The 12,106-nt window shown below is 44.4% G+C and overlaps 1 protein-coding gene across 1 annotated transcript in view; it reads right to left on the bottom strand.

The window, feature by feature from the left end:
- The window catches only part of LOC139408775 (WD repeat-containing protein 70), an 84,382-nt gene that overhangs the window by 22,301 nt on the left and 49,975 nt on the right, over positions 1-12,106 (bottom strand). The window contains exons 11-13 of the mRNA XM_071153086.1: positions 4,086-4,185; positions 3,364-3,448; positions 3,007-3,145 (exon numbers count right to left, since the gene is read on the bottom strand). Coding sequence (XP_071009187.1) covers positions 3,007-3,145; positions 3,364-3,448; positions 4,086-4,185 — 324 coding nt within the window. The remainder of the gene's footprint in view (positions 1-3,006; positions 3,146-3,363; positions 3,449-4,085; positions 4,186-12,106) is intronic.

Raw genomic sequence — 12,106 nt, 5'->3', positions numbered from 1 at the left:
GATGATTGGTAGCCCTGCCTTTCACTCGACCGTCTGGTACACCGCTTCATATAGACAGCACTTAAATTCTTAACCCATCTCAGAGCGGGGACGGCTGGTGTAAACACAGTAAACAGCTCATTGGTCAGGTCCCTCGAGTGCACGTCGCCCCAGAAATAACTACATCTGCTGGAAAGACAAACGTTTAACACCTCAGAGCTTTGCTTATCTGATTTGGAATGGGGTAGGTACTAAATATACATGGGTACATGCACTTAAGAGTTGTGTCTCTCTCTCTCTCTGTAGGCTGTGCCAGTCCGGCTGTCAAACATACATGGAGAGGAGACGGCAGCCGGCTGGCAGGTAGGGTGCAACGCGACCACTGTAAACCCCCAGAGGATAGGAGAACCTAGCTGTCCAGCCTGGACCAGAGGATACTGAGTTAGCCTCTGTCAGACCTCACTGTTTTGACTACACATACACTCTGATAAATCCACTGGAGGGTCGGGGTGGGCGGGAGAGAGAGAGAGAGCAAGGAGAGGTGGAAAGGGATTGGTAGAAGAGAGGAGAATGGAAAAAGAGCTGCGCTGCGCATACTTTACTGTACCACATGACACAGAGAGAACATTCTTTCAACCTGAGGCTGGCGGTGTGGTTTCAATTCTCCACAGACAGAGCTCTTTCTCTCTCACAGCAGCCTTCTGATCTGGATCCCCATCTACCCTGGTGAAGGGAGCTATTCTGATCAGCTAATGCCAGACAGACGCTGCAGTGGAGTGTCAGTGAGAAGAGCGTCTGGAGCTGCTGTATCTCCAGAAGATCATTTTTACACCTACGTGCCCTTTGCCTTGGCAACAAGTAGCATGTACAGAAGGTTCCCTACATGCTAGATTGCAGAGTACATTACTTCACATGTACATTAATATGTGTATGTGAATGGACTATACAATGTTTTACTAGTTAGACCAGTTAATTCTCTATCCAATGTTTAATGAATCAATTGGAAAAGCATCTTCTGCCAACACTTGACGAGGTTGATTGGCAGAGAGTAGGGTTACATTATGCCTCTCTTTCCTGGCTTGGCTCGGCCCCAAACCGTGTTCCTGACTCTTTTCTCCTGGCTTGGATGGGTTGAGCTGGGTTTTCCAGTTGTCCCTGCACTGAAAGATGATCGCGCTACTGGCAAACCACAGAGTTGGGGGAAACATCAGTATTCTGCTCTCATTCAGAGATAGCACAGGTGGCCATGTTTAGACCCACAGCCATAACTCAAGGCAGATGCTTAAAGAGAAAAGGCTAACACTGTTGAAATGTAGCAAGGATACATGTAGGCTAATTCTGATGTTCAGACACACATGCATGGCTTGAATTAAATGACGTGATACAAAGGTGAAACAAAGCTTAAGGTCACTTGTTCCATGAATTGTTCATAATGAAATCTACATATCAACAGGGACACGTATTGGAGGGGCTGTGTGGGCCTCTATAATAACACACATTTTCAACCAGCAGGACTGTTAAAACAGAACTTGGCCATCAAAAAACCATCACTGCTACTTACACAAGGCAACAGAACCAGTAGACACCAGGCCTTAGGGATTAAGTTTAGCGTTCAGCAGTATCAGAACTTACTAATAGAGTTCAGCAGTATCTACAGTATCAGAACTTACTAAGAGAGTTCAGCAGTATCTACAGTATCAGAACTTACTAAGAGTTCAGCAGTATATACAGTATCAGAACTTACTAATAGAGTTCAGCAGTATCTACAGTATCAGAACTTACTAAGAGTTCAGCAGTATCTACAGTATCAGAACTTACTAATATAGTTCAGGAGTATCTACAGTATCAGAACTTACTAATAGAGTTCAGCAGTATCTACAGTATCAGAACTTACTAAGAGTTCAGCAGTATATACAGTATCAGAACTTACTAATATAGTTCAGGAGTATCTACAGTATAAGAACTTACTAAGAGTTCAGCAGTATCTACAGTATCAGAACTTACTAATATAGTTCAGGAGTATCTACAGTATCAGAACTTACTAATAGAGTTCAGCAGTATCTACAGTATCAGAACTTACTAATAGATTTCAGCAGTATCTACAGTATCAGAACTTACTAAGAGTTCAGGAGTATCTACAGTATCAGAACTTACTAAGAGTTCAGCAGTATCTACAGTATCAGAACTTACTAATATAGTTCAGGAGTATCTACAGTATTAGAACTTACTAAGAGTTCAGCAGTATCTACAGTATCAGAACGTACTAAGAGTTCAGCAGTATCTACAGTATCAGAACGTACTAATAGAGTTCAGCAGTATCTACAGTATCAGAACGTACTAATAGAGTTCAGCAGAATCTACAGTATCAGAACTTACTAAGAGTTCAGGAGTATCTACAGTATCAGAACTTACTAAGAGTTCAGCAGTATCTACAGTATCAGAACTTACTAATATAGTTCAGCAGTATCTACAGTATCAGAACTTACTAAGAGTTCAGCAGTATCTACAGTATCAGAACTTACTAATAGAGTTCAGCAGTATCTACAGTATCAGAACTTACTAATAGAGTTCAGCAGTATCTACAGTATCAGAACTTACTAAGAGTTCAGCAGTATCTACAGTATCAGAACTTACTAATAGAGTTCAGCAGTATCTACAGTATCAGAACTTACTAATAGAGTTCAGCAGTGTGCACTATTCCCCAGGATAACCCTCCTATCCTGCCTGTACAGTCACAGTAGTGGTTGTAAAGTAGCTCTAACCCCTGCTGGGGATAATTAATCTTGGGTTAAATGGGAAATTACCTTAAACCCCTTAATCTGAACAGACAAGACTTATTTCCTGCCCAAATGAGAGCTTACACTGATGTAGGAGAGTTTTAAGATGGAACACAAGGACAAACCCCAAATCCTGAGAGGAAATTACATTTCAGGGACTTTCTAGGTAAGTCTGCAATACTGCCTCTGTTGCAATCTACATAAATGAATGTTTTTAGTGTTGCAGTCAGAGTTAAATAATGTTTCTCACCGCGTTGGTGACATCTATCTCATAAACCTTCTGGAAGGAGGCTCTGTCAAAGAACACCAGCTTCCCGTTTCCCTCGTCCTTCTTCACCGACGTCCCCGTCACCAGCAGCTTGTCATCAGGGCTGAAACAGCAGTCTGTCCTGTTCGGGACACAGTCACACACCACACTTCAGCCAGCTGATACTAGACAAGCACATTTTTTTTTTTTTTAAGTCATGTCCTTCAGTTGTTCTCAGGAACTGTACCCTGCACATGTAGGTAGTACCAACCAGTTATATTAAAGTAATCACAGGAAATCCCATATAGGGTGTTCAAATCACCAATGATTAATCAAGGGAATAACGACAGGAGTACTCACATGGAGAAGAAGGCGGAAAGCCCTGTAGCCACATTCAGAGGCTTCTTGAAGTTACGGATGTCCCAGGTCTTTAGAGTGTCATCACCTGGCAGAGAAAATGGAAGTTATTCAAGAGGTATTGTAATTATTTCACGGTGCACAACTCTCTCCTGTGTTATTTACCATAGGTCACACAGTCTGGTCAGTCATGTACAGTAAAATACAGTTCGTTCTTAACGCAACAGTGACCTTACGGGGAACTATAATGGTTAAGGAACACTGGCACCCTGATGAGAGAGTCAACACAGGCATGATCTAAGGCTGAGGCATCGCGGGCCAAGCATACAGCCCACTCAGAGGGACGAACGGCTAGAACAGAACACACGCCAAGACGGAGGAAACCCCTCTGCTTCTGTGTATGGAAGATCTGCATGTGTGCTGCACAGCTTCGCTGATGGTGACAGACTGGCTGTCTTTATTTGCACTTTGGGGAAGAGATGAGCTCTTTCCCCGCTGAAACAACAGACTTGTGGATGCGTGTTCAGACATGACATCTCCCCTGAAAGCATGGGGTCAGGGCTGGGGCAGAGGGACTCGCTCCAACGTATACACACACAGGCACAGAGCTACAGTACAGTGTTGTTGAACGCACAGTCAGGCAACACTGATGTCCATGTTATACTGGTGGTGTACTGTAGTAAGGAGGAAATGGGTAGGTAGTGAGGCAGGCTGATAGATCCCACCTCCTCGAGAGGCCAGTGTTGTCCCGTCGTAGGAGAAGGTGAGACAGGAGGTGTCTGTTCCTGGGGCGTGGGCCTGGCGACAGTGGAACTTGGTGTGGACCTGAGGGTGAAGAGGATAGAGGTCAAAAGGTATGACAAGTAAAGGTGACCCAACATTCACATAGACATCGTATCAGACCGAACATCCCAGGACATCGTCTCAGTGGCGGAAGTGCTGTAGCAAATGCATGTTCCCTAGACTGTCAATCACCTTTGGTGAACTTCTAAACGTTCTTCTAGAAGTTTTCTGTCACCAACGGATGTTGAACTCTTACCACTCCAGTAACATAAAGACTTATTCATGCTCCATCTCTTCAAGACAACATACGGTTTCAATTTGCTCCTAAAACACCGTACCCTCAAAACCACCATGTTGTACGATACGCTCAGACCTTTGCAGACGGTACAGACACAGTGTGTGATTTTAGACTCTGGGGGTTTACCTTGGCAAGCTGAGCTGCCCGACTACTAGTCTTTTATTTTTCTCGATTTAAATCCGAAACACATAATCATAACTCAAGACGTATGTCCCACACCACAATACATAGCAGATAAACCACTTTGTCCTAACCCTTTTAAGGCATTTAGGTTGGAAAGCTTACAAGACTTTACATGTGACTGGGGTCAGTCATAGTGACGTCAATAACACTGTAAACACCATGTGTCAGGGGCGTCATACATTTGCACAGACATATCAATACTAAAACGAAAACATGGTTGACATTGCAGCATGTGACGTGATCAACACGTGCCACTCGCACCATGGAAGCCACATGATTTTTCAGCCCAGTGTCAAATCTATTGAGGGCTCTCAAACGGCCTGACAGTGCTAATGCTGGCTAAAACGCCCTCACTGGTTAAAAAAGCTGATACAACAGAATTTCACTTTGAGTAGTGCTTTTATAGATCATCTATTGAAAAGCTGTTTATGAGTCTCGGGGGGGGGGGTTGACGTGTAGTACATTTAAGATACAGATTGTTTAGATAAAAGCCAATCAGACTGACAAGCGGCCATGTGAAGTCAAGTTCATCCACCAACATTCATCTCAGCTCCCTAACCATGTCCACGCTGAAGCAGACTGCAGCAATCCAAGATAGCCTCCCATCCAACGTGGTTCCTGTGTGCTCCACTGCATCAGCTCCTGTTGCGGCAGAGGCGCTGTGTGTCAAGGTCCACAGGTCTAGACTATTGGCATTGCCCCAATGTGCCTTCAGGATGGAATGGCAAGGAGAGTTATAGCTTTTGCTCCACAGCACTAAACCAAAGCCACTCAGACCGATGAGAAACAACACGGAGGAGGAACACATTTGCACAACCCAGCACACACAGAGTAAAAAAAAAAAAAGTAGATTACCAGAATAGAATGATATATTATAAAGTGGGTGGTTGGAGTCCTGAATGTTGGTTTATCAGATCGTGTACCATGGGTATGACAAAATAGTACTTTGTGCTGTTCTAATAATGTTGGTAACCAGTTTATAATAGCATTAAGGCACCTCGGGGGTTTGTGGTATATGGTCAATATACCACGGCTAAGGGCTGTATCCAGGCACTCCTTAGCTGTGGTATATTGGCCATATACCACACCTCCTCGGGCCTTATTGCTTAATTACTGTATATCATAGCGAATCTCGGCTTTACCTGTGCTGAGTACAACCAGACTACCCACATAAATCACAACCAGACAGCTTTCAGTACTGACGAAAAGGACTTCCCAGCACTCAAACATACACAACCTGGATTTATGTATGTAAACCTTCAACTCTAAACGATAACCAAACACATCAATGGTAAATTAAATATAGCAACAAAGGAATTTTAGTCAGAGAGCGAGAGAAGGAATTTGAAATGGAGGGATGGTGGGATAAAGTAGAGGGAAAAGATAAGAGAGCTAGAGAAAGAAAGAGCAATATTGCCAGAAAAGGAGACAGAGGAATGAAACAGGTGGTGCTGTATTGACGAGAGAGGGAACAGGGTCATAAGCACCATAGTAAGTGGAGGGAAGTCATTAAGCTGGGAAAGAAATAGAACGCTGCTGTATACTTTCAGCTTCAGATAACACACACATCATCCACTCACTGCGTTTTATCACTCAACGTCTCTCTCCGTCTATTCCCAGTCCTCTCTACCATTTGGCCTCAACTACTTCTTTTCTTTTATCTCTCAAGTATCTCATATCCTCTGGGGCAAATGGTTTTTGAAGAGTGATTGCTAAAAGCTTCACTTGTATATGTTTGTTTTTTTCATGATCAAAAGTTTAGAACGTTAAATGAACAACAGGGGAAAAATCTCAACGCAGAGAGAGGTATGACCGGGACAATATCTGGAAGCCCAGCACTCTTTTTAACCTACAAATAATTCATGTTGCATACCAGAAAAAGTACATTAGCTTTTCAAGCTGTAATGAATGTGAAAACCAAGCACTAAGTTCATATTTTGGGTCAAATGATCTCATTTACGAGATCCTAGATATTCTTGCAAATTAAGAAGTCCTTACTTTTGCTAAACAGAGCAATGTGACCCCTGGTTGAGCTATGGGAACTGGGGTCGTTATTCTCCCAGCCCAAAACACAGACATGAGGTAAGCCTTGTTACAGGGAGATTTGATTACTGTTGACATTACATATTCATCCCTTTTCCTGCACCGCTCTCCTCAGTAGAGGAATGGGAAAGGTGAGGGGAGAGACAGAGGGGGGGGGGGGGGGGGGGCAACATAGTTACAGCTTCAACCAGGTAAGGGTCTTCTGAGAACTGGGAACCCTGCTGAGATACAGCAGAGCACCAAATTCTTCTCATTTCACTCCTCGGGCTGGAGAAAGAAGCTTCCTAATAGTGATCTAGAATTCTTATTTTCAATGATGGCCTAGGAACAGAATCACACTGACTTATAGGTATCTCACCTAAGGCATGGGGAGTATCAACCGTCATTGTACCAATCAATCACACAATGCATTTGCGTTATTTCAATCCAATCCTATACTGTGTATTTGCCGACTACATTCTTACAGGTTTTAATATGTGTTCATTTCCTGATGTTGGTTTGCTTCCAGTGTTAAGCCTAGCTTCCTGTTCTGCACCAGGTTGTGAAACTCGACTCTTCGTTTGAAGCCTGTCTCAGATTTCTCGCTCTCCCCTTCCTCATTATGGAGCAATAGGTGGCACCTCTCTATGAATCCCTGTCCCACACACACACACACTAAATTATATGCATGGATGAAAACAGTTTGGGCTCAGAGCCTACAACTAGAGGTTGACCGATTAATCGGCATGGCTCATTAATTAGGGCCGATTTCAAGTTTTCATAACAATCGGTAATCGACAATGTAATCGGACTATAGCCGATTACATTGCACTCTACGAGAAGCCTGCGTGGCAGGGTTCACCACCTGTTACGCAAGTGCAGCAATAAGCCAAGGTAAGTTGCTAGCTAGCATTAAACTTATCTTAAAAAAAACAATCAATCTTAACATAATCACTAGTTAACTACACATGGTTGATGATACTACTAATAATAAAAAAGCAGTTGTTGCACCAATGTACCGAACCATAAACGTCAATGCGTTTCTTAAAATCAATACAAGTATATATTTTTTTAAACATGCATATTTAGTTAAAATAAATTAATGTTAGCAGGCAATATTAACTAATTATGTCACTTCTCTTGCGTTCCGTGAAATCAGAGTCAGGGTATATGCAGCAGTTTGAGCTGCCTGGCTCATTGCGAACTGTGTGAAGACCATTTCTTCCTAACAAAGACCGTGATAAATTTGCCAGGATTTACATTATTATGACATAACATTGAATGCTGTGCAATGTAACAGCAATATTTAGACTTACGGTTGCCACCCGTTAGATAAAATATGGAACGGTTCCGTATTTCACTGAAAGAATAAATGTTTTGTTTTCGAAATAATAGGTTTCCCGGATTTGACGATATTAATGACCCAAGGCTCGTATTTCTGTGTGTTTATTATATTATAATTAAGTCTATGATTTGATATTTGATAGAGCAGTCTGATTGAGCGGTGGTTGGCAGCAGCAGATTCGTAAGCATTCATTCAAACAGCACTTTTGGTCCTCCAATAATAGGTATCGGCGTTGAAAAATCATAATTCGGTCGACCTACAACGCTGATCCCTGGGACATCACCAGAGATTTCACACATTTTCATCAAGGGTTGGGGGTGTTGTGGTGTATGACCAGGCCCAGGGTCAGGCCACAGGAGATGGGCTAGGTTTCATCTAGAGGTCGACCGATTAATTGGAAATCGGTATTTTTGGACACCGATAAGGCCGATTAAAAAGAAAAATAATCGCCTTTATTTAACTAGGCAAGTCAGTTAAGAACACATTCTTATTTTCAATGACGGCCTAGGAACGGTGGGTTAACTGCCTTGTTCAGGGGCAGAACGACACATTTTTACCTTGTCAGCTCGGGGATTAAATCTTGCAACCTTACGGTTAACTAGTCCAACGCTCTAATCACCTGCCTCTCAAATCAAATCATAAATCAAATCAAATTTTATTTGTCACATACACATGGTTAGCAGATGTTAATGCGAGTGTAGCGAAATGCTTGTGCTTCTAGTTCCGACAATGCAGTAATAACAAGTAATCTAACTAACAATTCCAAAACTACTGTCTTGTACACAGTGTAAGGGGATAAAGAATATGTACATAAGGATATATGAATGAGTGATGGTACAGAGCAGCATAGGCAAGATACAGTAGATGGTATCGAGTACAGTATGTACAAATGAGATGAGTATGTAAACAAAGTGGCATAGTTTAAAGTGGCTAGTGATACATGTATTACATAAGGATACAGTCGATGATATAGAGTACAGTATATACGTATGCATATGAGATGAATAATGTAGGGTAAGTAACATTATATAAGGTAGCATTGTTTAAAGTGGCTAGTGATATATTTACATCATTTCCCATCAATTCCCATTATTAAAGTGGCTGGAGTTGAGTCAGTGTCAGTGTGTTGGCAGCAGCCACTCAGTGTTAGTGGTGGCTGTTTAACAGTCTGATGGCCTTGAGATAGAAGCTGTTTTTCAGTCTCTCGGTCCCAGCTTTGATGCACCTGTACTGACCTCGCCTTCTGGATGATAGCGGGGTGAACAGGCAGTGGCTCGGGTGGTTGATGTCCTTGATGATCTTTATGGCCTTCCTGTGACATCGGGTGGTGTAGGTGTCCTGGAGGGCAGGTAGTTTGCCCCCGGTGATGCGTTGTGCAGACCTCACTACCCTCTGGAGAGCCTTACGGTTGAGGGCGGTGCAGTTGCCATACCAGGCGGTGATACAGCCCGCCAGGATGCTCTCGATTGTGCATCTGTAGAAGTTTGTGAGTGCTTTTGGTGACAAGCCGAATTTCTTCAGCCTCCTGAGGTTGAAGAGGCGCTGCTGCGCCTTCTTCACGATGCTGTCTGTGTGAGTGGACCAATTCAGTTTGTCTGTGATGTGTATGCCGAGGAACTTAAAACTTGCTACCCTCTCCACTACTGTTCCATCGATGTGGATAGGGGGGTGTTCCCTCTGCTGTTTCCTGAAGTCCACAATCATCTCCTTAGTTTTGTTGACGTTGAGTGTGAGGTTATTTTCCTGACACCACACTCCGAGGGCCCTCACCTCCTCCCTGTAGGCCGTCTCGTCGTTGTTGGTAATCAAGCCTACTACTGTTGTGTCGTCCACAAACTTGATGATTGAGTTGGAGGCGTGCGTGGCCACGCAGTCGTGGGTGAACAGGGAGTACAGGAGAGGGCTCAGAACGCACCCTTGTGGGGCCCCAGTGTTGAGGATCAGCGGGGAGGAGATGTTGTTGCCTACCCTCACCACCTGGGGGCGGCCCGTCAGGAAGTCCAGTACCCAGTTGCACAGGGCGGGGTCGAGACCCAGGGTCTCGAGCTTGATGACGAGCTTGGAGGGTACTATGGTGTTGAATGCCGAGCTGTAGTCGATGAACAGCATTCTCACATAGGTATTCCTCTTGTCCAGATGGGTTAGGGCAGTGTGCAGTGTGGTTGAGATTGCATCGTCTGTGGACCTATTTGGGCGGTAAGCAAATTGGAGTGGGTCTAGGGTGTCAGGTAGGGTGGAGGTGATATGGTCCTTGACTAGTCTCTCAAAGCACTTCATGATGACGGATGTGAGTGCTACGGGGCGGTAGTCGTTTAGCTCAGTTACCTTAGCTTTCTTGGGAACAGGAACAATGGTGGCCCTCTTGAAGCATGTGGGAACAGCAGACTGGTATAGGGATTGATTGAATATGTCCGTAAACACACCGGCCAGCTGGTCTGCGCATGCTCTGAGGGCGCGGCTGGGGATGCCGTCTGGGCCTGCAGCCTTGCGAGGGTTAACACGTTTAAATGTCTTACTCACCTCGGCTGCAGTGAAGGAGAGACCGCATGTTTTCGTTGCAGGCCGTGTCAGTGGCACTGTATTGTCCTCAAAGCGGGCAAAAAAGTTATTTAGTCTGCCTGGGAGCAAGACATCCTGGTCCGTGACTGGGCTGGATTTCTTCCTGTAGTCCGTGATTGACTGTAGACCCTGCCACATGCCTCTTGTGTCTGAGCCGTTGAATTGAGATTCTACTTTGTCTCTGTACTGGCGCTTAGCTTGTTTGATAGCCTTGCGGAGGGAATAGCTGCACTGTTTGTATTCGGTCATGTTACCAGACACCTTGCCCTGATTAAAAGCAGTGGATCGCGCTTTCAGTTTCACACGAATGCTGCCATCAATCCACGGTTTCTGGTTAGGGAATGTTTTAATCGTTGCTATGGTAACGACATCTTCAACGCACGTTCTAATGAACTCGCACACCGAATCAGCGTATTCGTCAATGCTGTTATCTGACGCAATACGAAACATCTCCCAGTCCACGTGATGGAAGCAGTCTTGGAGTGTGGAGTCGGCTTGGTCGGACCAGCGTTGGACAGACCTCAGCGTGGGAGCCTCTTGTTTTAGTTTCTGTCTGTAGGCAGGGATCAACAAAATGGAGTCGTGGTCAGCTTTTCCGAAAGGGGGGCGGGGCAGGGCCTTATATGCGTCGCGGAAGTTAGAGTAACAATGATCCAAGGTCTTTCCACCCCTGGTTGCGCAATCGATATGCTGATAAAATTTAGGGAGTCTTGTTTTCAGATTAGCCTTGTTAAAATCCCCAGCTACAATGAATGCAGCCTCCGGATAAATCGTTTCCAGTTTGCAGAGAGTTAAATAAAGTTAGTTCAGAGCCATCGATGTGTCTGCTTGGGGGGGGATATATACGGCTGTGATTATAATCGAAGAGAATTCTCTTGGTAGATAATGCAGTCTACATTTGATTGTGAGGAATTCTAAATCAGGTGAACAGAAGGATTTGAGTTCCTGTATGTTTCTTTCATCACACCATGTCACGTTGGCCATGAGGCATACGCCCCCGCCCCTCTTCTTACCAGAAAGATGTTTGTTTCTGTCAGCGCGATGCGTGGAGAAACCCGTTGGCTGCACCGCTTCGGATAGTCTCTCCAGTGAGCCATGTTTCAGTGAAGCAAAGGATGTTACAGTCTCTGATGTCCCTCTGGAATGCTACCCTTGCTCGGATTTCATCAACCTTGTTGTCAAGAGACTGGACATTGGCAAGAACAATGCTAGGGAGTGGTGCACGGTGTCCCGTCTCCGGAGTCTGACCAGAAGACCGCCTCATTTCCCTCTCTTTTGGAGTCGTTTTTTTGGGTCGCTGCATAGGATCCACTCCGTTGTCCTGTTTGTAAGGCAGAACACAGGATCCGCTTCGCGAAAAACATATTCTTGGTCGTACTGATGGTGAGTTGACGCTGATCTTATATTCAGTAGTTCTTCTCGACTGTATGTAATGAAACCTAAGATGACCTGGGGTACTAATGTAAGAAATAACACGTAAAAAAACAAAAAACTGCATAGTTTCCTAGGAACGCGAAGCGAGGCGGCCATCTCTGTCGGCGCCGGAAGTGAGGAGG

The sequence above is a fragment of the Oncorhynchus clarkii genome, chromosome 5, assembly GCF_045791955.1.
Source record: "Oncorhynchus clarkii lewisi isolate Uvic-CL-2024 chromosome 5, UVic_Ocla_1.0, whole genome shotgun sequence".
Classification (NCBI taxonomy): domain Eukaryota; kingdom Metazoa; phylum Chordata; class Actinopteri; order Salmoniformes; family Salmonidae; genus Oncorhynchus; species Oncorhynchus clarkii.
This window is presented reverse-complemented; position numbering and strand designations above follow the sequence as displayed.